Raw genomic sequence first — 26,407 nt, 5'->3', positions numbered from 1 at the left:
TAAAGCGATGCCTGGCATTCTGTTATATCTGGAATTGAGACATAGCAATGAATCATTTGTAAACCTTTAGTGAACACATGCCCTTACTTTTCTTAGGTTTTGTAACTGAGTGTATATACACAAAGATGAAATGCATCAAATATTGAGGGCAGATTTCTGAGTGCATTGAAAATATCCCTGTTGTACTGCCTGCATTTTCCCCCCTTTGGCAAAAGACCCCAAAGATTCTCTGAATAGAACGTTTTGCAATTTTGTAATAAAACATTAGGGTTAAAGATTCATTTTATAACTCTTTTCTGCTGTACTGGAAAAGTGGATGTGCTTCTGTTGACTGGTTAAAATCCTGATCACGGCAGACTTTGGGTGGCCTTCAGCAAGTCACAGCTTACCAGAAACTCAACTGTTCCTCAGAAATAGGTTGTGCTTCACCCAAATTAAACATGTGAAAGGGAAGCATTTTATGGCAAGATTAACTGACTACTACTTGTTTGACTTATCTAGGGCCCAGAAGAAAAGTACTTCTGTTTCTTTAACGATAGGATCTTCTGCTCCAAAGGCTGGCATCACTACAGCAGTCATCCAGCCTATTTCTGTGCCTAATCTGCAGGTATGTAGATGTCTCAGTTCTAAGACATCAAAAGTTGACTCAAGTTCTTGGTAGCACGCTGTGACATGTTTGCACAGGACTTTGTGGATAAAACGACTCTCATCCTGCGTACCTGGGACTTCTCTTAGACACAGTTTCTGTATGTGAAATGTAATTGACTGCCTTTTTATTAAAGTTGCCTGGGTGACAGAGTTAATTCAATGTTAAATGGCAGTAGTTGCAAAATTTGGTTCTCAATATACTTGCTTTCTTTATTGTAAGTGGTCAATATGGTGGGGGCAGGGGACTGGGACTGTTTACAGAATCAGACACACACAAAAAAAATCCTGATGTAGCACGTATAGGTAGGGATACTTTATTAGTAAATGTGTAAGTGAGATAAGGATATATCAGTGCAGGAATTCTATTACTAATGGTGCTGATGGTTTGCAAATTTCTGGGTTTAACTGTTTTCCAGGTCCAAAGTCCTACTTCATACCTCTGCAGATTAGATGGATCAAAACCTAGTAATGCTGCACCTATTTTTACAAAGGTCTGTTTTTTCCACTGAAATGCTAATTCTATGGTTTTGGGATGAAATAGCAAAAAAAAAAGTGCAAAGATAATTTCAATCCTATTAAACCTGCTGAATAAAGATGGGTTCCTTTATTGTAGGATAGTAATGGATTTCTAGCGAAGACACTTTTTCTGTAATGATTACTTTCTATTCTTTGCTATACAAAAGAGGCAAGGTTATATATATTTTTTCATTCACTTCTCTTTTAATCATTTCTCAAAGTATCACTGTAGGCACTAAAAAACCATCATATGGCTCACACCTTGAGTGTAACTGAGAATAAATTCTCTTGTGCAAGTTCTACTGAAATGAATACTGTGTGCTTGTACAGCTTCCACCTTCTCCCAGATGGGTTGTGCCCAACATTTTATCAGTTTTGATTGCACATGTTCCATGACTGCATGAGGATGAGTTCATCCCTATCTTAGGATATCAAAAACACTCTCTCTCTCTCTCTCTCTCTCTCTCTCTATATATATATATATATATACACACACACACTCCAAAATAGTTTTAAAAATGTGTGGTCAGAGAGAGTTCTTTCTGCTGCCAGCATGGTTGTAATTTAGATTTCCAAAATAAGAATTTACTCTAATTAATTGCTGTGCCACCATTAAATAAAGAAAGAATGGAAAATAGCATATGCAGTGCTGTAATTATCTGCAGGCAGTTTGTCTGCTGACGGTCGAGGCTTTTTAAGATATATATATTTGGGGTTGGAGGTTCAAATAATCCATTTATCAATTTTAACAGGAGCTACAAGATTCAACAGCAAGTGAAGGACAAGTTGTTGTCCTTGAGTGCAGAGTGAGGGGAGCACTTCCTCTGCATGTCATTTGGTCTCGGCAAGGAACCGAAATACAGGATTCTCCAGATTTCCGAATTCTTCAAAAAAGTAAGTGGCAGATTAATTGTTCGTTCAGATATCCCTGCAGTATAAAAACAAATGGGAGAGTATATGCCTCAGGTTTGTTTTAGTTTGCACAATTACTTTTTAGGCTCGACATTTCATTATAGTATTCCCTTACCCTTACCCTTTACCTGTATCTGTCAGATTACTCGAAGAGTAATAGTTAAGTTTGTTGTCAAATATTACCCTTCTATAAAACAGGAGTGGGAGACCTGTGGCTGCTCCGGATGTTGTTTGGATTCCAGTTCCTTTCATCCCTCATCGTTGGCCAGACAAGCTGATGCGATTTCCTTTCCTTTCCCCCCACAACAATTTATGTACCACTTAACACTGTATTCTAAGCTAAATTGGAACCCAATGACATTAGAGGACCACAGGTCCCCATCCTTGCCATAAAGTCTTGACTGTTGTATATGTAATGGTTTTCTAATGCATTTTGTTCTTTCCCCTCCTATTCCTTGTTCTTTCTTTGGATGATGTGATGTGCAGAGCCGCGATCTGCCGCTGAACCTGGTAAGCATCTTGTGAAAGAACCATCTTTGTTTGCTTACTCTTTGTGTGTGTGGATTGAAGGTGAATAGTGTAATGTTTCTGCAAGGGGCTGGTAACATGAAACCCCCTCCAAGACAGCCTATTCTTTATCACAGACTTCAGACCCTGCTACTCTGTACTTTATGTCAGTTTCATTATTACTGAAACAGCAAATCCCATCCAGACCAATGTGGGGAGGCCCAGTGGAGTGAGCCTTTTCAAAGAACTTGCTCTCAGAAAATTGCATTACCTTGCAAGTTGCTTAATCGTCACAATTCAACCCCCGAAACTACTGGCATGTTTTCCTTAGTATTAGACTACTAAATGTTAGATTTCCTCTTCTCAAATATGTGCTAAATAAAACGTAAGCCCATCCACCCTTGGGTTGTTTTTTTTAAGCCTAGTTCAGCATTCCTTTTAGTATATTAGGGCAGAATTCAGCCAGTCTAAAAATTCAAATGGAAGGAGCTTGTTTCCCCACTTTTATCTCCCTTCATTTGTAATGCTTTCTGCAGTGGTTGCATACAAGGCGCTCTGTTTGCCTGAAAGTTCTGTACAGATGTTAAGCATTATTAATAGTTCAACTCCCCCACCAGCCATCTCTGGACAAATCCCCAAGCAATTTCACAAGGGAAGCTTTGGTCAGGTGCTCCAAGATCAGAGCTACGAGGCTGGCAGCATTTAATCTGTTCCTTCCGTCCCCTCTAGATCAAAGAGTTGCAAAGAGGTGGATCCCCACCCAGTCATGTCACATTTCAGTTTTGTAGCAGTGTTTTCGGTTGTAAGGTGGGATGTGATGTAGGACACGAGAAGAGCCTTTCTAGATCAGAACAAACGTCCGTCTGGTGCAGCATCCTGTATCCCACAGTGGCCAGTCACATACTTCTGAGAAGCCCACAACAGGACACAGGTGCAAACAGCTCTCCCCTTCCCTATTATTCCCAGCAAAATGGAGGTAGCACATAGCCATTGTAACTAGGAGCCATGGTTTTCTTTATCCTCCATGATAAAGGTATGGAACTGATGGTAGGAGATTCTAAACCAGGGAAGGCGAGCTTGTGACCTTCCAGATGTTGATACATTGCAGCTCCCATTGTCCTGACCATTAGCCATGCACGCTGGGACAATGGTCCTTGGAGGGCCACAGGTTCCCCCCTTGCTGTTCTGAGTTGATAATGGAGGATGACGAAGTAGAGTAGTTGAGCAAAGAAGAAGTCAGAGGTCTTGAAGCAAATGAACTTCAGGAATAGAGAATCCAATGAGCTCAATATGGTCTACAGCAACTGAAAGCAGCTTTCCAGGATTTCAAACAGGGTTTTCCCCAGCCCTACCTGGGGTTGAACCTCGGACTTCTCATATGCATTAGCCACTGAATCACTGATTGAATAAGCCAGTATACAGTGGCAGAGTTCTTTACTGCAGATGCCCAGCAGGCCAGAGCAGATGAAATAAATGTTTGAAATCAGACTGTGAGTAGCTCAGAGGAGCAGGCGGAAACATAGGGCACCTCGTAGCAGGTTCCTCAGTCACTGCTGCCAACTGTAAGTGTAACTATGGGCACATGAGGGGATGAGAGTGCAACCTGGCTCAGCTTCAGGAGCCTGTCCTTCAGGCAAGGGCTTCAGAAGAATTGCAGCCAATTAAAATACAGATGCTTGCAGGAGTGTTACACTTCACATGAAACACTCCATTGTCTGTCTCGGTTCCTAAAGTATTTTCTTCCTACGTTAAAATTACTGGTGCAATAAATAGAACAGGAAATCAAAGAGGACAGCTTTTATCTGTGCATCTGCTAATCCCCAACAGTCAGAACAACAACAGCAAAAATCCCGGGATGGCCAGTTGCTGCATACTTATAGGTCAGGCACGGTGAGGTCAAGAGTGGGGGGGGGCTGTGCTTTGTGGATTCAGGCAGCTGAGCGCTTATGAAACAGGTTTTTCTTGTCATTGCAAAGTTGTATCTGGCTAATGTGTTTTACACTCTTTTCTCTGTCTAGACGGAAATCAGCCTGCATCACAAATCTCTTCAGACTGTTTTGAGAATTAATAGCCAGTCGAATTACTTAAGGCCAACATCACAGTTTGTCAAGTTACCTGCTCAGTGCTACGTTATTTTGACATTTTGACTTTATGCTGATTGACTCCTTCAAAGAGCAGTCTGTTTTAGGAAGGAGGCAAGAAAACCTGCAGAATCATTTGCCAGCTGTTGATGCTTTGGCCATTACTCAGCTGTCTGGAAGCAGCCACAAAGTATATTGAATTTCTTTAAAGCAATTGTCTTGTTGGTGTTCAAAAATGCTGTACTCAGTATCTTTTTCTTTTCTTTTGGGCTGCGATTAGGGAATTGCTGAACAGAAAATCTTTCAGAACACAGGGCTGAAGGCATTGGACACACACATACAAAAAACCCACCCTTTTAAAAAAGTTGTTTTCTGGTTTGGGGGCATATATTTGCAAAACTACTAATGTCCCTCTTTGAGCTGTATTCCAGTCTTCCAGCTCTAGTAATGAGCCCTAAACAAAACTCTCAATACCTTGAACATGAAGAGGGTTTTTATGTCAGCAGGGTCTAAGCCTCCTGCACCCCTAACATCAGGAAAGGAGCTGTGCTGGAACAGTTCATAAATGTTGCAGCTGTGCTAGTTTCTGGGGGGAGAAACCCTGAAGTCAAGGCACTGTGTGGGCTCCTCTCCCATGTGGCTCTGGGCTCCATGCTGGAGGAAGGAGCCACGCTTGAATGGTTCCCAAGATGCAAAGGTAACATGACAAGGAGGCAACAGATGTAAAGTGCAACCTTTGCATGACTATGGATAGGGGGGAGAGGGCCTTGCTGGAGAAAAGCAGAAGCTAATGTAACAGCATGGAAGCCTCATTATAGGACACCTGGGAAGAAAATACACCAACTCTATTTGTGGTTCAGAAATAACACTAACAGAATCCAGAGGCTTGCAGCAAATTGGTTAGGCTGCTAATTTATTTTTGTCATTTTAAGGATAACTCTGAGGTCAACTGAAACAGTCTAATGGTGTTGATTCCACTCTTTCCATAATCCTCTCCAGCTTATTCAACATCACATAGGGCCATTGCATCAGCATTGCCCCTCCTGCGTCCCGCTGCGTGTCGGAAGCTAAATTTCAGCGATGAGCCAGCTCGACTCGATTCAGCTTCCTTTACAGTTCTGAAGGAATTTTACATGAGGAGAACAAGCTCAGAGATGTTCAGCTCCCAACATGCAGAGGGGTTGTGGGAGCAGCAGCAGTGATGAGGCAGAGAGGGCAGAGCTAACCAGTGCAGTGAACCCCTTGTGCAGTGGAGAGCCCCTGAGTTCAGAAAGCCTGAATGGGGCTTGCAGCATCCTTCTGTTCCCCATACTGACCCAAATTTGAGGCGGGGGCAGTGGCAAAACAGCATCCTGCTCTGACAACAATGTGGAGTGTGAGGCAGAAGAGATAGACATGCCTGCAGTATATTGAATTTCATGAGACAGTTTCTTCCTACCATTTTTTCCCCTGTTACGTACGCTGTCTTCGGTTGAGCTCTTTGCTTTTTCATGCACAGTGGAACTGAAGCCCTAGGCCTTTTCCTCTAGGAAGGGGAATGGTTCAACTAATAGATTAGGCTGAAGAACAACAAGGTTGCTGCCCGATAAAGAAATCCGAACAGGCAAAATAGCTTGGGGAGCTGATTCAGCATTTTAAGATAATCAAGGAGGGGGAAAAGAAGGGTAGGAAATAGGAGGCTAAAGAATAAGGCTGGAGACTTCTGTAGATAAATTATTTAAACAGCAGACTTTTCCTTCCCTGATAAAAGAGAATATATTTTACAGTTTACTTGCCTTTTGGGTGTCAGCTGCGGGAGCCAGCTTGTCTATATAATTGCTTGCTGTGCTCCTACAGAAATGACAGGTTTTATTTTCAGAGTAGTGATTTCATGAAATTCCAGTATATACAGCTCCTTGATCAAATCCCACCACTACCACCTCAACTTTTTTTAAAAAAAAAACACATTGCCAACAAATGAGTCCTATTTTATCTTGGGAAGAAGCTTGTAAATACCCTTCCTCTCTCCCACTGGTGTAATGATTGCTCCTCTCTCGTGCAGTACGAGAATGGAGAACAAATTTAAGTTTTATCATGGCAGCAAAATGGCTTAAGTGGGCCCTGGACACAACTGGAGGTCTGGATGTGTCGACTTAAAAAAAATTGTGACTGAAACAGGAGTTTGAACAGGAGGACCTTAGAGCCCAACGAAGCATTTTATAATGTAAAATAAATCCCTGTTAAGAAACAAATGCATTAACAGAAATCTTCAAGCCAAGCTTCCTGCAGGGGGAAGCCATTTCCTAGGACAGAAATAGTAAGAAGGTTGGATGCACAAGTGACTATGTAGAGGGTTTGCCCTTTTGAGTTTCCAAAGTAGCATACGAAGGGAAAACTGGCAAATCTCCATTTCGGAAAGTTGTGTGAAATCTTCCTACTATTTTGTGCTCATGCCACTCTCCCCCTCACCCTTTGTTGTGCCCTTCACACACTGTTGCAGCTTCCTCAAAGTCCCACTTCTATGATGCAATTTGATGTGGCTGAAGGCCACATGTGAAGTTGTTCCCTCAACGGCAGAACAGATTGTGTGTGTGTCCTCCACACATTAGGCTCCCTCTTTCCCACCTAATCAGTATCATGTCAGAAAAGATGTATGCAGCCTCCCCTGGCCATGTGGTTGCACCATTAACTTGAGTCTACAGCTATGCCAGAGGACCAATAGACACAGCTGTGGCTGTTACATATGAGAGACACCAGTATGACTTGTATTTGCTATGACTGCTTCTGCGTAATGCCTCAAGTGGCTCTTTCTGCAGAAGCACATGTCCTATGAGATGGCAGGGCTTGCCACCAAATACGGCACTCCCACATCATATTGTCTCCCAAACCACTATAACACGTTATAGCACTTCCCCCATGACATGGTGGCGTCATGTCCATTTCCTTCACTCCCGCCAGCAACAGCAAGGGACGTCTCCAGTAATGTGAAGTTCTGCTCTTGGTTTCTGTGGGAATGTCTCCTCCAATTATCAAGTTGTCAGGGCAGCTAAGGAACTGGTAAAATGCAGCCATAATTTCTCAGGTTGCTTAATTTTTAAATGTCAGCAAGTTTTTCCACACACACCCATTACTTCTATTACAGACGTATGTGTGTGTGTGTGTGTGTGTGTGTGTGTGTGTGTGTGTGTGTGTGTGTATACACACAGAGTTTTTACAACTGTGATCTGATAGCATCTATTGTTTTACTTGGGACTTCGCTGTGGAAACTGGATTGTCTCAGGTTTCTAACAGGAGTCTTGAAAAAGACAAAAAATTCTGTCTCAAAACGTTTTTCTTTACCAACATACTTTTCAGATCTACTGTGTCACTATTGAATTCATGGTCATTTAAAACCTGAAACTTGTTTTACTACTGACAGGACCATGGTTGAATGTGGAACACAAGTCTGATTTGTTTCAGTTAAATAACTTTTCTATATCAGTGTATAGTATCATTTCTGTGGGCATGTTATGCTGTCTCGCTCTAATGTCTTTATTGTTGCTTTGAATCTCTGGCAGTGACAACTTAATTATGTTAAAATAGCTTAATGAAAATGTCTGCTTCCTAGAACTTGACAAAGGAAAAGGGGAGACAAAGATCACAGTTAAAAATCAAAGCTGCAGTGTCTCATTTTTGGTATAACCCAAATCCTATGCAGATATTAACAATTCCAGTACAAGTAAACACATGAGGTGGGGCAGTGGCAAGGCGCACTCTAAATATGCACCCCCCATGAATGTTTCAAAAATGTGTGTGAACCCTCCACGGATACAGAATGCTCCCCACAGCCAACGCATGGAAGGTGACAGGGTGGGGGAGGTTGGGGGGGACAAAGCTACGGTCCTCTTACTCGCTCCTCGTGCCCCCCACCAGCATGTGATTTATTTGTACTGGAATTGCAATGCTGGCACAGGGCTACATTTACAGCCCAGTTCTATACATCTGTAGTTCTATAAGTCCGAGCTGAGTTTAGTGGGATTGACAGCAGGGCTGCAACCTTGAAAGCAAGCAGTCTAGTACCTATTAGGCCTTCAAGAGCTTCAGAATAGTAATGAGTACAGTGGTGCCTCGCAAGACGGAAAACCCGCTAGACGAAAGGGTTTTCCGTTTTTGAGCTGCTTCGCAAGACGATTTCCCCTATGGGCTTGCTTTGCAAGACGAAAACGTCTTGCGAGTGTTCCAATTTTTTTCGCTCCCCCCCCCTTTTTCTAAGCCGCTAATAGCCTTTTAGCCGCTAATCCGCTAAGCCTTTAATAGCCGCTAAACCGCTAATAGCGCTAATCCGCTAAGCCGCCAATAGGGTTGCTTCGCAAGACGAAAAAACCGTGGAACGGATTAATTTCGTCTTGCGAGGCACCACTGTATTTGATGCTCTTGCCTAGCAGTTTTGGCTTTGGATTCTGGTTAAAGGGGAACCTGGGAAATGCAGTGTTTTGTGCTGAACCAGCTGGCCATTTCTTTCAAGGAGAGGCCTACATGTTGCAGAATGTTTGTTGCAATAAACAGAACGATGCTGTATTCAGACCTTATAATGCAGTGTTAAGTGAAAACGTGAGGGGGGTGTTTGTGGATATGAGTGAACTTAGCCTCGTATGCTGTTGTCGTCCTTGCTCTTCACAAGATGGAGGGGAGACCATTGGAAGTGCGCACACATTTTTGAATCCTGAAAAATTAGGACTCTAAAGTTATTTAGGGAGCCTCTCCACAAGTAAGAAGCCTCTCTGCTTCGGACAGTTGCCCTTCAGCTCATCATGGAGGGTGATGAGAAAATGATAGTGTTTTTGTTTTGAACTAGTCTGTCTGTCTGTCTACCTGCAGTGCTCCCCCCGCCCCGCAAGTATTAATATTAAATGTGTAGCCAGAACAGGTTGTATTTGCACACAGCTTTTCAAAGTGTGCTTCTTCAGGGCGGTTGCAAATATAATACAGTTGTACCTCTGGTTAAGAACCTAATTCCTTCTGGAGGTCCATTCTTAACCTGAAACTGTTCTTAACCTGAGGTACCACTTTAGCTAATGGGGCCTCCCGCTGCCACCGCGCTATTTCTGTTCTCATCCTGAGGTAAAGTTCTTAACCCGAGGTACTACTTCAGGTTAGCAGAGTCTGTAACTCGAAGTGTTTGTAACCCAAGGTGTTTGTAACTTGAGGTACCATTGTAGTGATTAACCGCTTATAGGATAATACTATTTAAACAATAATAAAAATGAAACAAATAATTAAAATACCTGTGGAAAAAAGATAACTTTTAGACTTCTGTAACATTCATAGCTACAGGGAGGGGAAATGCGGAAAAAAGGCTAAATACAATTAAGAACTAAAAAAGAAAGATGAGGAAAAAAGAAGTAGTTTAGAAGTGAAGTGATTATCAAGATTGATGTTGTTCCATGGACTTGCATGTGATTGTCTTCTTCCTTGACAGGTTAGGGTGGTTATGAAAGTAGAAGAGAGATTCAGTGGCTGCCATCCAACCCAAAAAGAAGCACCTTTTCCTGGAAAAGCACCAGCAAATATAATTATAGGACATTTTTATTTGCATGATCTGCTGCTATTTGAGAACAAGCTGGTGCAGATTGAAACTTCCAGTGCCAGCTATACTTTTATTTTGTTTTGATTTTATTGGATTCTTCATATAGGTTATCTTCCATATTATTTCCTGCCATGAACTTTCAGGCTCAAGTTGGTTGGAATTTAAATCTAGAATTTAAAATAAGTGACAACTTTATTACTGCACAAATAACTAGCAAGCATCATTCGCACTGGTTGTTGCTGAAGAAAAGTAGCAGTCCTTGAACCCTTTGTGCATTCTTACTCTTGGAGAGCCTGCTCACTTCATCAATTTTCTCAATATTTTACTGAATTATTCTATTTTTTAGCATTACATTCCTGTAAAATGTATAACTTCCACATGCAGTTAACATAACAGAATAGCATTACATAAAAAGAACCCATTGTCTGAAACTGCTAGTGTAAAAAGTCTGCCTGGTTGAAAATAACTGTCTTGCCTATTAATTGTCTGATGTGATCTTTCATTAGTCATAATCTAGATCAGATTAAAACTGATGTGTTCTGGTAAGTAATTCTAGACCACAAAATTTTATGTCATATTCCACAGACTGCTCTGTGCTGCCAGCTAGTTGTTCTTCTGTCTGGCGAGGGAATGGAATTGTATACTGGACATTTTTTAAATCAGTACTTCATTTTCAGACTGTCTCTAGCACAGGAAGTCTTTGGATATATGATAATACATGATAATTTTTTTTTAAGGAAAAACAGTTCAACTTAATTGAGACACCAATCAGCTGCCACTCACTACATCTTAAAGAATTGCTTCCTGGGTATAATAATTTAAGAGGAAGACAATCATGGTGCGTTCTGCATGGCTTCATTGCTTTCCTACAAACATGGATACTGTGAGGTTCGAAATAGAAAAGGTCGTCCCAAGTTTCTGTATTCTTTCAATGAGACAAATATGAATGTATAACAGCACAAACCTATCCATGTTTATTTGGAAGTAAGTGCCTTTGAGCTGAATACGGCTTACTCCCATGTAAGTGCACCTAGGAGTGCAGCCTTTAAAATGTTAGCAAGAAAACCTTTTGAGTTAATCCAATCTTGAGGACATTTGGGCTACCTGTGTATTCTGCCAGACTAAGAACCTACCAGGATTGCTCAGCATGTCCAGTTACTAAGACAAAAAACACTCACCGGTGTTTTGTGGTTCGGTTTGTTTTTTTGAAAGAATAAGGGAAATGCCCAAGTTGGCTTGTTTTGAAAACAATTCATAGTTAAGATTATCTACACTTTGCCAAGTTTAGATGACATGGCAAGCTGTGTGTAGCTAATCAAAAATGAAAGTGAAAATTTCTGAACTCGTCCTTGGAGCCAAGCCAGTGAAACTGAGGCTTACTTTGGCTCTTTCTTGCCAGGCTCATATACGAGTCAGTGTGATGGTGTCTGAATCTACTCAATCTATCGTTACTTAGTAGATTTTAATAATGACAATAGTGACATAAAAAGAGCTACAATAAAAAACAGAGGACAAAATCTTAGTGTTACCATGCTAATCGATTTCCTGCCTCCACTGAAGCTGCCCACTTGTGATTGAGCCTTTTTTGTCAGAGGTTAAGCAGGGGAAAGTCTTTCTATACAGTCATACCTTGTTTTATGTCTGCTTCAGGTTATGTTCTTTCAGGTTACGTCCCGCGGCGACCCGGAAGTACTGGAAAGGGTTACTTCCGGGTTTCGCCGCTCGCGCATGCGCAGAAGCAGCGAATTGCAACCCACACGTGCGCAGACGCGCCATTGCAGGTTGCGCTCTTTTCATGTTGCAAACGGGCCTCTGGAATGGATCCTGTTCACAACCAGAGGTACCACTGTAATGGCACATTGACCCTAAAATGCTATCCCAGGGACAGCATTGTTTACTTGGCAGCCAGAATTACTGGGGTTTTGTAGGCACCAGGATAAGGTCTTTTTATATTATGAGTCTGGTGAAGTTTACTGAAATTGCTGCTGTTTAAACTTTATCAGTTCTTTTCCTTAAAAAAAATAAATCTTAAGTCCGGCCGGACTTAAGGTTATATTATGAAGCTGCAGCTTTCTGCTGGATGAAGGATTGGTTACTCTTAGAAAACACTGATGTCCTAGATCTGGAAGGGTTCAATAATGCTTTTGGATGACATGCTTATTTGTGGTACGACAAGGTAAAAGTTCATAAAGTGTTCAAAAACCATATTGTCAGGAAAGCAATATTTATTGTCTGGACAAAATACAAAGACTTATTAGAAAATAAGACCCCAAGGTGGCTATCACCAATGGAGGCCAAGGCCCGGAAAAGACTCAATATGGAGGCCAGTTGGCCGAAATATTGGGAAATAATAGAAAAAATCGGGGACAACTGGAGGTTGCAGAGTTTGGAGAAACTGAAGAATAAGGTGCAAGATTGGTTACATTACGCTCAAATTAAAGAGGTTTTTAATTTGGACAAAAAAATAGGATTCCAGCTGGAAAAATCGAAATTAGAAACAGAATTGTTAGAACCAAAGACCAAGGTGCTTTCAAGAATGTATAATTTACTGCTTAAATGGAACACTTAGGATGAGACAGTTAAATCAGCCATGATAAAATGGGCTCAGGATATTGGGTACAACATTATGTTTGAAGACTGGGAAAGGTTATGGACCACCGGTATGAAATTTACGGCATGTAATGCCCTGAAGGAAAATATTATGAAAATGATATATAGGTGGTACATGACCCCAGTTAAACTAGCTGATATCATCTAGCTGATAACAAATGTTGGAAATGTAAGGTGGCTGAAGGGACATTCTTTCACCTCTGGTGGACCTGTCCAAGAGTGAAGGCCTTCTGGGAAATGATCTACAATGAGCTAAAAAAGGTATTCAAATATACCTTCACTAAGAAACCAGAGGCCTTCCTCTTGGGCATTGTCGGCCAGAAAGTGTTAAAGAAGGACAGAACTTTCTTTATGTATGCAACCACAGCAGCAGGAATACTTATCGCAAAGCACTGGAAGACACAAGATTTGCCCACACTGGAAGAGTGGCAGTTGCAACTGATGGACTATATGGAACTGGCCAAAATGACTGGCAGAATCCGAGATTTCGGAGAAGAAACAATGGAAGATGATTGGAAAAAGTTTAAAGACTATTTACAAAAAACAATATAAATTGTATGAATGTTAAGGTTAAGAAATTGCACGATTCAGAAAAACTTGGTTCCAGCAACTTATCTGAAAGATCTAGAAAATTAAGTGATATGCAAGAAATGGTCGAAACTTAAAATAATATTATGTTTAATTTAAGTCATAACTAATTGTTAAAAATTACTTTAAGATTAGAAGTATAACATTTGAGAGGTATAAAATAAGAATTGAAACAAGGTGATAATTTGCTGATACTTTTATTATAGAGAATGCAGGGTAGGGAGATGTGAGGAAGTCCAGTTAGTTATACAAAAATGTTATGAAATAATTGTGCTTTTCTTTTTTTTCTTTTTTTTTTCTTTTTTCTATATTGTTTGTCTGTTATGTGATTCTCTATTTTATGTTTGAAAACTGAATAAAATATTTAAAAAAATAAAAAAAATAAATCTTGATTCTTATAAGCCAGCTTTGAAACATGTTTAATAATCTAGGAAGGTGTGTTTGTGTGTGTGTAACGTTTAATAATCTAGGAAGGTGGATTGATGAAACTGATGTCACTGAGTTATCAGTAGTTTGGGGTGTATTTAAGGTGGTCAGAAGAAATTCATACTATTAAGAAAATCTTGAGGTGGATGCAGGAAGGGTCAAATTGCATTTGGGGAAAGTCAAGCTTTGTCCCACTTGCTAGATTTCTGTGGGAGAAATAATAGTTTATTTCTTATTAAAACCCTCATCTTAAACATATTTTATCTGAAGTAAGTTGCACTGTAGCAAGGCTGCTGTGTAGTGCAATACGGCTAAGGTGCCACTTCCCAATAAACGCCAATATCCCTTCCTAACCAAAGTGCTCTTGGTTTTCTCCAGTAAGCATTCTTTTGGATTACAGCCTCATTTTAATTTCCTGTTTTTGATTTCATTGTGATTTGTATGTGAAAGTAACCACAGGGATCCAACAACATGGGTGTTTGTGTGCGTTACTCTTCTGGTTCCTCACTTCCCCCTCGGGCACTGTTTTTGGCTATTGTGCTTCTTGTTTAACACACAACATGATTTCACAATCAAATCTTGTATTCGGACCCATAGCAGTTCCAGTATATCTTGTGTGCTCACTCATCTGTTGGTTTCTTTTCTCTCCCCTCCATACCTTTTTTTTTTTTAGAGGAGATATGTACTCTTGTAATCGCAGAGACCTTTCCTGAGGATGCAGGAACCTTCACTTGTACAGCAAGAAATGACTATGGATCAGTCACAAGCAGTGCAGAGCTGACCGTGCTGTCAGGTATTCAGCAGTGTTTAATGTGTGTGTGAAAGTCAGTGATGTTTTTCTGGCCACTCTTGGACACAGCTGCAGCAGTGTAGTGAGACAGTCCCTTCCCCCTTCTGGGTGCATCTCATGTTTAGTCTCTGATGATCTTCCCACATCCTGTAGCGCTGACTTGATTACTCTGCGTCTGGGTAGGAAGAGTATGTAATGTTGACATGGTGAAGAGGCTTCTACATAATCTTCAAAGGCATTTAGGAAATAGGAAAAGGGGCCATATGGATCTCTCTCAGCCTCCAGAAATGCAGCTGCTAATTTTGAAGGTCAAGTACCATCAAACGTGTGCAACTGAAACAGTGTTGCCTCTCCTCCCTCAGAGGATTGTGAGCAGCTATTTGATCTCTGTTTCAATCAGTTCACTAATTGTGTGAACCAGACTGTCCTGGTGTTTTGCACTTGCATGCACAAAGAAAGGGAATTTAAAATCTAAGGATAAAAAGGGCAGAGCCAGAGTTTATCTCATGTCTTTTTAAATTATATATGAAACACCCTGAAGAAAACCTTAAGGCGCTTTTAGGAAATATTACAGCAACTGGCCCAAAAACTCTTCTGTTCAGTCAGATGACAAACTTGACTGCTAGCCAATTAAAAGCATGTATTGTGAACCATTGACTGCATCCAGTTAATTGCAAAATTATTATTCGTATTTTATTAAAATCACAGTAATTTTTTCAATAATTTAATATTTGGGGTACCAATCGACTAAGTTTTAATCAGAGCAGACCATTGAAATTAATGGCCCTAATGTAGCCATGTGCATTAATTTAAATGGGTCTACTCGATGAGTAAATCTTAGTTGAATAACAAACACCCTTTGTCTTACACTTGGGGGGAAAGTTTTAAGTAGATCTGGCAGATTTTAACACCAAGCTTCTGAGGCTAGGTGGCAGCAGAGGCAAAATGGAAAAAGTTGAGTTCCTACAACAGGCGAAAATGCAGCCCTCCTGTCAGTGTAAAATGCAAAACAGAAATGCATACAAAAGCCTTGGAAAAAGTTGGCGGTTCTCATGCACAGTGATGTGGAATATCTGTGGTGAGTGCTAACACAACTGATCCATCAAACTGGCTCACTCAGCCAGTGCTGAGCATTCATAAATCAATTACTGTTCTTAACTGGCAACTAGCTCGACCTACATCATGGACAAACAGCAGTGAATAAATATTCATTAAGATGATTACATCAGCTCAAATGTGCATGAGAACTTGAGAAAGGCATATGCCTTTTGGCATAGCTGCTATAACTGAGATGCTGACATCACATTCAATGAACTAATACTGTATTTGTGAGAGTAATTGAAACTATCTGTTGTAGTTACAATCTCCCATCTATATTGTTACCTTTTTCCTCCTCCTATTTTAGCCAGTTCTGAAATCTCCAGCCGTGACTTGCCAATGAGAGAACAGAACGACGATGACTTCCACCACTTCCCACCCCCACCTACAAACCTTGAGATCAGTTCTATTGAGCTTCCTCCAAAACACTTGGAGAGCCACCAGATGAACAATGCCAGATCCAGTGTAGCAGCTTTTCAATTACAGCTCAACTCTGCAGAGAAGAAAACCAATGGTGTCCATCCCAGCCGTAGAGTCAATGGGGTAGTTAATGGTGACACCCAAATCAATATATCGTCTCATCCTTGTGGCCTGCTTTCACCTACAAAAACACCACCTCCAGTCCTTGCTAAGCCAAAGCTGTGAGTAATTCTGTGTTTATATTAATTTTTCATTTTCGGAACCAACTAAATGGCATATATAGAATCCTAGAACCATTGAGCAACAGACATGGATGGATGCATGTGAAAAAACCAATGCGTGCTAATGCAGGATAGTGTCTAATGTGATGGGACTAGGATTAGGGGAAACTTTGGTTCAGTTCTTCATTCAGCTGAGAAGCTTGTTTGATAAATTTGAGCGATTCAGTATCTCTTAACTCACAAAGTTCTGCATGGGAGAAACCATTTACACTTTCATGAGCTCCTTGGAAGAACGCTACAGTAGAAATGGATCAAGTGTTATTTTGCTACATGTGCTTGAAGTGGAAACCTGCTACCAGACGAAGACAGCTCCAGGTTTGAGGGGACTCTGGGCAAAACAGTTGGACCCCCTGTTAAATTGGTGGCCCCTGTCAAGGATACCAGGCAGTGAAGATGGCAGCAGCCCATTGTCCAATAGTGCTCAGTGTCATCCATTGCAGGGCATTATGGGACCCAAACCCAAGCTCTTGGGGGTTGAAAGGGTTCCAGAGCAGGTATCAGGGCTACTGGGCCCTCCCTAGAACTTTTGAGCACAGTGGCTGGTCTAGGATGCCGAGTGTTGATGCAGGCAGGCCCCACTGCCATTTGAGTCTAGTACTTGCTTTCATACATGTGTGAGATAATGGCCCCCATGCAATGCCCAGTTTCCTCCACATCATGGTCTGTCCTGCCATACCCATGTGCATTTGGGTATACATCCTATACTAAGAAAGCCTGAGCAGTCATTTACTTGAAGTTCTGCTGTTTCTACATCTCCTATTTCTTTTCCAGTTAATGTGCTAGGCTGGCTTTATTTTTGTGATTTTGATCGGCTATAAATAAATGAAAGGGTTCTGGGAAATTTTACCTGAAATAGTAATGATGAAAGCTGGTGTGGTGTTGCAAGTTGGGGGAAACTACTGATAGACATATGAAATATGTATTTGTTTCCGCTTAGTGTGGAATGAGAGAAAGCACCCAAGCTAAGATTTAACTGGATATAATTGGGATATTCTTAAACATTGGTCATGCTAACAGCTTAAGGTACAGTCTTCACTTAAAGGTCAAAAGTATTCTTTTTGTCCATTTTTTTAAAAAAATCCTAATTTAATTTCTTCTTGTCTCTGAAAATCAGACACAATAATTTTTGTGGTCATTTGTGAGGTTAAGACATAGTTCTTGTGGAATGACATCACCATCTCTCTTTATGAGCTGGATTTTGAGCACCAGACTCAGGTACACACTGGAAGGCACTACTGTGCTCAGACTTAGTTACAAATTATTCTGCGTTTCTTGTCTTATACTGAGGTTCAGAAGAGGACATGTTCCAGTTCAAACATGCCAGTGAGATACTTAAGTAATAGGATTACTAACGCAAAATCCAGAAAACAAAAAAAAAAACTTGAAAAAAGAGGTGATGTTTAGGTTCAGTGCAGTAGAGGTGAACAGTTGCAGGAATGGTAGAGTCAATGAGGAGGAGTCTTTGGCAAACAGGATTGTTGGCAGGCCATATTTAGGGGATGCCAAATGGGGAAACCTGAAAAATGTAACTGCTGACCCATGAGCTAAGAGTTTTATACTTTGCTGTGAAAGCACTGTGGAAAGAATGAAATAGGATACAGTTCAGGATACGTCTTAATATTTGCTGCAAGACTTTTGAGGAACAAATCTGGTTATGCACCTTAAGCAAATTCTACAGACAACTAGATTTGCCTCACATTTCAAAACTTAAAACCTTTTTGCATTGTACTTGCAAGTAAATGTAATTTTGGTCTAAAATATGTTTTTACCCCCAGGTGTTAGCATTGTAATGTGCTAAGCTATATGACGTCTAGTATCTGTCACCAGTTATCTTTTTGCTGATAAGCTTGTAGTACATGGTCCTATTCAATCTGTAATTCACATTTAGGTGAGCATATGACAGCATGATTAAATGAAAAAGATTGTATGTGCCATGGTTGAGCACTGGTATTTAGATTGTGTTGTTTTGTCCGTGCTCCTCCATTGACACATGCAAGTTTCCATTAGAGGTTGTAATCATTTAAGTACATGGCAAATGGTAGTGGTGGGAATTGTTCAAATGATTTTGTTGAGGCTCAAGTTGTAAACTCCTTTCTAATTAGTAAAAGGGCATGTCATTTAATTATGATTTATATACGAGCAGTTACAGATAGGTAGCCGTGTTGGTCTGCCATAGTCAAAATAAAAAAATTCCTTCCAGTAGCACCTTAAAGACCAACTAAGTTAGTTCTTGGTATGAGCTTTCGTGTGCATGCACACTTCTTCAGATACAGTGTATCTGAAGAAGTGTGCATGCACACAAAAGCTCATACCAAGAACTAACTTAGTTGGTCTTTAAGGTGCTACTGGAAGGAATTTTTTTATATACGAGCAGTATTCTATGACATGCATTGTGCATTCTAAAAATCAGTTAAGTAGTAAAGTCAAATGTAATGTACTCTCCCAAATGAGACCACCCATTCCAGATTTAGCAGAACACAGCTTTTCTGTATAGGCAGTAACCATTTTGCAAGCATCCAATTGGTGTGCAACCACTGATGCATGGGTCCTTTTGGACCCAGAAGAGGGCACACCGGGGGGGGGGGTGAGCAGGGAGGTTATGTGCACTCTGCTGACGCACATGGGGACCAGGAATGGAACCCCCAAACAAAATGGTCTCAGCCTGTAATATCCTGCCTGTGGATTAGAGTGTGCTAATGCATTTGAAGAAAAGGGTTAGCTGTGGTAAAAAGAGGACTTCACACATAATATGTAACAGAAGATGTAGCATATGGAAATAGAATGATCAACATCACTCTTTTTTATATTCAGAAACCTTTGCATGCAATTGTTTCTTGGCACTGCTGTAAAACCAAAGCTTTCATATGCAGAGTTTGTGCCTGCAACCAAGAACTGCTTTACAAGAGAGAGGCTTCTAGATTATGCTGTTAGATACAATAGTTCCTACATTGTTTGACCTTCCGGTGCTTCCTGTGTTGATAACTCAGCTGGCACCTTTTAATCTCTACTTGCCTTCACAGATCCATAGAACAAAAAAGAGCTGCCAGATGGGTTGCAAATGTTCTTTTTTTAAAAAAAAAATCATTTCACTTTAAAATAAATATTTTATAGATTTTTATTTTATTTTAAATACATCTAGGTCAACTGAAGGGCAAAAATCTTCTCAAGGTGGCTCATAAAAATAAAATGCAAGCCTGCTTCCACCATTCAAGCTGCTTTTTCTCATAGAAACAGGCCTGCAGTATTGAGGGTGTGTGAATCCAGTTGGAGAATAAACATAATCAACTTACCATGAGCGTTAATGTTTTTTCAGCTACCTTCTTCTTTGGGAGTTGACAAGAAGGGAGAGACATTTTATAAGAGCGCTAATTATCTCTGGTGGGATTTTTTTTTTTTTTTTGTATTGTCAGTTGGCTCCAGTATAACCAAACTCCCAGCCCAAGGTGTGCACAGTTGACATGTCGACACCATTGTGACTACCCAAAGCTTCCTGGAGAAGAGCTGACAGCTACTTTTAAAAAGTGTAACTCCCTCTTTATCCTATTTGTGTTGGAATGCTGTTCCAATTAATCATGGACAGTGTTCAAAAACTGTGTCTGCTTAGCAGTCTACAACTACCTTTCTGCTTGGAAAGGAACAAAGCTGTCAAAACTAGTTGAGGTCTAGATCTTCAAAAATGCTGAGCACACCAGTCTGAAATTAATGAATTAGAATCACTAGATTCTTAATCCCTTTATGTTTAGTCTGTTCCTATGCTTGAAGGTATTACAAATAAACCATTTGGTTTTATTGTGTTTTTTAACCGATGCAGTTGATTCCGTACACCTCATTCTTTGTTTGAGTATGTATTAGGTCACGGCTGAACTGAAAATACTAAAAGTTAATGCTTCCTTTATCATTTTCTTGGCAAAATGGAGGGGTATGCTCTTAAAGAGGGAATTAGAGCATTAATATTAATTCTTATTATGTCTCTGTCTAATCTGTCCATGTGTTGTCTGATCATTCACATTAAATTGCAATGGGCTTGTGGGAGAATGGCATTCTACAAACTAGGATGACCTATATTGTGACATGGAGAGATTAAATAGCCATTAGCCCAAGGAGAGATGACTCTCTCTTAATCTGCAGACAGTGACTTCATACCTTGCTGATTTAGTGCTGATGTGCACATCCAGAAGCATTAGGAGGTGTCCTGAGGAAAGGTTCCCCCAAGGTTGTCCCACAGTCATCATAAGGGAGGACACATGGGGTGACTCCCTGTGTCAGCCACATCAGCCCAGCATGGGGTTACGGCAAGGTGAAACATGCTATGGAAGAAATCTGGTCTACTGTAGTTAAATTTATGTTGCGCTAGGTTTAAATAAGGGCATGACTGCACATTTCCTCTTTTGTAGGGGAGAATTGGTGGGTATGAGGGAGTTTATGTAATATTTCCCCTGTCGCCTGATTGTTCTCTGTAGCCTTTCCTTTCCCACCCATTTCTCTCCACTCGCCAGCCCCAAATTTGGGCATATTTCCAGCTTCTGGATCTAGCTTGGAAGACAAGTTTTGGGGAGATCCAACAGTAGCAACAGGCAGACTCACTCACTCACCTGCCCCGGTTTAATTTGTAATTGGACTTGGCAAATGTTGTGATTCCCATAGTAAAAGAAAGAAAGGAAATAGCCCTTATTATTGTCTTGAACTCAATTACAAGACAAATCTGATCGCGTCATACCTATATGACTTCATGGGGGAATGCAAGCAGTCTATTCCTTACTTGCCTGTGAGCTCTCCAACTAATTCTGCCCCTCCCTCTCCACATATCTTGCAGATATCCCTGGGGAAAATATATTTCCCAGTGTTAGAGGTGCCATAGGCAGAAAGGACCGACTTTCCTTCCTCCACTATTACATCCTGCCAAATGAGGAAAATTAAATCTGTACATCAAATACACATACATATGTAGTACAATTAGTATTCTTTAGTTTCCATGATCTACCGTAAATTAAAGGCAAGGAGAAGTGGTCAATGTGATCCAAGGACTACAGATAAGGTGCTGTTAACTGTTTGCAGCCTGCATGGGACCAGTATTTTAAAAATGCATTGGTTTAATCTGTGTTTGGCGTGAGAAAGAGAGAGAGAGAATATGGAATTGAGATATTCTGGTGTCATGTAGTTCTGAATTTTGGATTTGACAACAACAACAAATGTCATTGTACTGACCTTTTTAATAGGTGGAGAGAACTAACTGAATTTCCTGCCTATATAGAATCTAATCTGCAGTCTGACAGGAAAAATAAAACGTTCCCATACCATGGCCATAAATAAAAGCCAAATTTGCTATATTTTTGATACATGATTTTGCAGCTGTGTTGTTGCACAGGGATGGGAAAATCTGTCAGTTTCTATTCCCCCCAGTTTCCCATTTTCCCAATCTTAAATTTCTCCACATTTCTACAGCTCTCTCTCTCTCTGTGTACACACACAAACACACACATGAAAATGCATTGGTATTTCAGTGCAAATTTCTCCTAAGAAACAGGTTTTTGTATGCAGTTTTAACTAACATACATATATTTTCAAGCAATTTCCCTACCTTGAACTTTTGTAGGCTATTTTCACTAACATGTGTTCATTTAATAAATGCATTCTTTTAAACCCTGACTTGTTGGAGAACTGCATCACAAAATCCAGAGATGTGCAAATGTTGCAGGATGGCTGAGTTTCAGTTTTCGTATTGTTTTGGAAAGGTGCAAATTAAGTACTGGTAATTGCACCTTTTAAGTGTGACCTGAATTGAATCTCTCCCGCTTCCTAATAGGAAGAAGGTAAGTTTGAATTCAGGCATGTTGGTCTATAAGGAGATCAATGCCATTAAAGGTATCTGTCTTTCTATGGCATTATGCTTTCCCCTGTATTGGTTAATGTATTTTCACTTGTGTGCCTGTGTATTTAAGAATGAAACTGCAGGAAATTCAGCAGATACAAAGTCTTCTTGTACTATAGCACTCTGCTGTGAATGAAACCTGCTAGGTGTCACTTTTGCACAGAGGCATTACCGTACATTTCTTGGTGGATTTTTGGTCTAGTACAGTGGTACCTCGGGTTACATACGCTTCAGGTTACAGACTCCACTAACCCAGAAATAGTGCTTCAGGTAAGGAACTTTGCTTCAGGATGAGAACAGAAATCGTGCTCTGGCGGCGCGGCGGCAGTGGGAGGCCCCATTAGCTAAAGTGGTCCTTCAGGTTAAGAACAGTTTCAGGTTAAGTACGGACCTCCGGAACGAATTAAGTACTTAACCTGAGGTACCACTGTACATTTAATAGATAAGCAACATTGTACAAAATCAAAAAAGTTACCAATTGGGCACATGCTTAAAGAAAATATGAAATCAGCCAAGCTGCCTTTAGCGCCAAGAGGCTAAATTGACCTATTTGGTGTTGCCAACTGTAGTCTTAATCTCGTTCTAAAAAGTGCTGATTGTTAGTTGGGCAGGGAAATGTGTGGGGGTTTTTTAAGGAAATGAATGGGGAATTGGGAGGTTCTGGCTAATTCCTGCTATGCAGAGCAAAGCATTTCACTTTTGAGATGACAGCATTTTTCTAGGTTCTACAAAGCAAATCAGTTAATGTATATTGATAAGGAATGTCAAACTTTCCAAATCATGCAATGGGGGGAAACAGTGTCACGGTAACATGAGATTTGTGACCCTTGCAATTTAACTATAAAACTTATCCACCAAACAAGGAACACAGCTGATGGGACTTGTAGTCCAAAACATCTGGCAGGCACCAGGTTATCAAATGCTGGTGTAGAGGATTAATGAGCTAAGACTTAAGTACTTGAATGAACAACATGTAGATTTTTTTAATGTTGTGTCTTCCTTACTCTAGGAAGGCTATTAGGAAAGAGCAGCTTTGGACTCTATTATTCAACCTTTGTTTTCCTGATTAGCATCTTTAAGGGTTAGATCAAAGAAGATATACTTTTGGAGGATCACATGCTTTCCCTTTTGTTTTTTTGTACTGAGCTGTTCTTTTCTGGTCCCAGTCTCTGTCTGCTCCCTGTCTATGCACTTTTTCTTCATTTGCTTATTACAAGCACAAAAACTACTGATGCCAACCTCTTTGATTTTTTCCCTACCACTCCTTAGACATACACCTTCCTCCTTTACTTTAGAATCTCACTTTTCACTGCAAGACTTGTCCAACTGGTTCTACTTTGTTGTTCGTTCATGAATTTTCAGCCAACTTCATGTCAGCAGCAAGCTTCATATTGTCCATTTACGTCCAGCTTATCTGATCTGGAAAACACAATTCAGGGAGTCTTGTTCTTCTCAAAAGTTGAGATTTAGTTGCAATCTCCTTTTCTTTCTCTTGTAACTTATATCCATTTCCCCATAGACAAATCATGTCTTGCCTGGAAACCTATCTGGTTTTTGGTGTACCTATCTATTGTGGTGTGGAGATTTCACAGCCATACCACTGCTCTTGAAAATCAATCAGCAAAGTAAAAATTGCTCCATCTGAAACCAAGGAAGGAAGCTGGAAGAACTTGGTGATTATAAAAGACTAATATTTTATAAAGTAAGATCACTGATAGTGGCACAATTAAAATAGTTAAAACAGTGTGACCCAGAAAAGATGAGGTTCTATAGAGCTGACTTGAAACCAGTGGAGTTTGAGCACACATTCAAAGGCTTGGATAGTCAGTGTGATGCTCTCCAGGTGTTGAGCTACAACTGCCATAATCTACAGCCACTATGGCCAATATCTTGGGGTAGGTGGGTGGAGTTGTCATCCAGCAACATCTGGAGGACACCATGTCAATGATCTCTAGTTCAATGGAACCAATGGCTGTTATACACATTATGGGGAGATGAACCTGGGTTTCTCACATAGTGTATGTTCAGACATGATGCTGCTCTCAGGGTGAGATCAAAAGGGGAAAGTTGAGTGAAAGGGGGGGATACTGCCTTTATTTAAAGACAGGATCTCCGTGACCTTGTGATGATGTAGTTGTAGGTCACCTTTTCCAATACATTGATGCTTGCTGCTCCCGTGCTATATAATATTTCATGAACCTTACATGTTGTATCCCTAGAATTCATATGGACTTCATCTACCTATATCTAGACTGTTCACCTCTAGTTGCACAATGAACTTAGTGTTTAGCTTTTTGTTTTTAAGGCATACATGGAGAAGCAGGGAGGGGAAAGGGGGTGCTCTGAAAAGGCATCAGTTTGAGGTGAGTTCAAGAATGTTATTAGTATTTCTAAAAATGCATGTACAAATATACTTCCAATCTGTCTAACCTACCTCATAGGCTTGTGGGGATTAAATGAGGAGGGGAGAACCATGTATAAAACCTTGAATAGGGATGTGGGTGGTGCAGTGGTCTAAACCACTGTGCCTCTTGGGCTTGCTGATCAGAAGGTCGGTGGTTCAAATCCCTGCAACGGGCTGAGCTCCCGTTGGTCTGTCCCAGTTCCTGACAACCTAGCAGTTCGAAAACACAACAGTGCAAGTAGATAAATAGGTACCACTGTGGAGGGAAGGTAGATGGCGTTTCCATGCGCTCTGGTTTTCGTCACAGTGTTCCAATGTGCCAGAAGCGGTTTAGTCATGCTGGCCACATGACCCGGAAAGCTGTCTGTGGACAAACATCGGCTCCCTTGGCCTGAAAGCGAGATGAGTTCCATAGTCGCCTTTGACTGGACTTAACCATCCAGGGGTTTTACTACCTTGAGCTCCTTGGAGAAAATGTGGGGTGTAATGCAACAAATAAATAAATAATCAGACTTTTTAAAATTATGCCTCTAAGTTTAGCTTTCCCAAACATAATAACCATGTTATGTTGCTTAAAAGAACAAACACTAAATTTAAATGACGCAGCAACTTTACTATCTAAAAAACTGAACCCCCGCCCCCTCCATAGTTCTGCTTGAGTTCAACTGAGACTATGGGTTGTGTCTAGCAGTATCACTCAGCTGACAGCAAGGAATGGGGAGAGGAGCATTGTTCAGTGATTTCCCCCTGCGTGTGCGCACCCAAATCTGGTAAGGAGAGTTACCCAACACTTTGTTGCAGACACAGGGCATGGGGCTGCAGGAAAGAGGAGGAATTGTTGAAAATTGCTTCTCTCTCTGCTCTGCTCACAGAATCTCGGCTAAGTACTGGATACATCCCAATATTTACCCTTCAGTAATCCTGTGTTATAACAAATCTAGATTTATTAAAGGGGCTCTGGTCAAACGTGCATACTTGAAAAGTGAATAAAGGAATTGGCTATTCAAAATTGGCTTACATTTTCGGCTAGGAGATGTTCCTTTCTCATCTATATTTATGTGCATTGCTAAAATTTCTGTGTGTGTATGAGTAGTATGAATATTTCAATAGTTTACTTTTCCTTTAACTGGGTGTGCCTCCTTATGCTAGTCTTTAGGAAACGTCTACTCACTATAGAGATTTGACCAAAAAAACAACAACAGAACACACACAAAAACATAGACCTCTTTAGAAGATCTTTAAGGCCTCAAGTAGGGCAATAGAGCAAAACAGGAAGAAAAATTACAGCTGCAATTCTGCTCCTCCTCCCTCCCTCCCCAGACAAAACTAGCTTACCTCATGGACACTAACCGCTGGGATAAATTTTCTCATTGGCATGGAAGAGAAGTAAAGTGGAAACACATTCAGAATCTTTCATGCTAGCGTTTTTAATGCTGATTTTTTCAAATTATAATATGATATCTTCTTTTAAAAGGGTATTGCTCTTTAACTGTCATAAGCTCTTCCACTTGGGAGTGACTTAGTAGTTTCTAAAATGTATCTGAAGATGCTTTCATCTCCCAGTTGTTTTTTCTTCTTCTTCTTCTTCTTGTTCCACACCCACTGAAAGAGACCTTTCAAAATGAGATCATACGGCACACTTACCTCACTCTAACTAGGGCCATACACTATTCCTTATTGTCTTAGTACTGCCATTTCCAAGAGACGAAAGA

At 40.6% G+C, this 26,407-nt stretch overlaps 1 protein-coding gene across 4 annotated transcripts in view; it reads left to right on the top strand.

The window, feature by feature from the left end:
* The window catches only part of PALLD (palladin, cytoskeletal associated protein), a 240,967-nt gene that overhangs the window by 106,483 nt on the left and 108,077 nt on the right, over positions 1 to 26,407 (top strand). For all 4 annotated transcript variants that reach the window (XM_081208669.1, XM_081208668.1, XM_081208670.1 and 1 more), the window contains 6 exons: positions 502 to 607; positions 1,065 to 1,139; positions 1,917 to 2,058; positions 2,563 to 2,586; positions 14,507 to 14,626; positions 16,029 to 16,362. In XM_081208669.1, the coding sequence (XP_081064795.1) occupies positions 502 to 607; positions 1,065 to 1,139; positions 1,917 to 2,058; positions 2,563 to 2,586; positions 14,507 to 14,626; positions 16,029 to 16,362 (801 nt within the window). The remainder of the gene's footprint in view (positions 1 to 501; positions 608 to 1,064; positions 1,140 to 1,916; positions 2,059 to 2,562; positions 2,587 to 14,506; positions 14,627 to 16,028; positions 16,363 to 26,407) is intronic.

Source organism: Podarcis bocagei, assembly GCF_964188305.1.
Source record: "Podarcis bocagei genome assembly, chromosome: 9".
NCBI classification, from domain to species: Eukaryota; Metazoa; Chordata; class Lepidosauria; order Squamata; family Lacertidae; genus Podarcis; species Podarcis bocagei.
The sequence above is the reverse complement of the archived record's forward strand: the minus strand, read 5'-3'. Positions and strand labels throughout refer to the sequence as shown.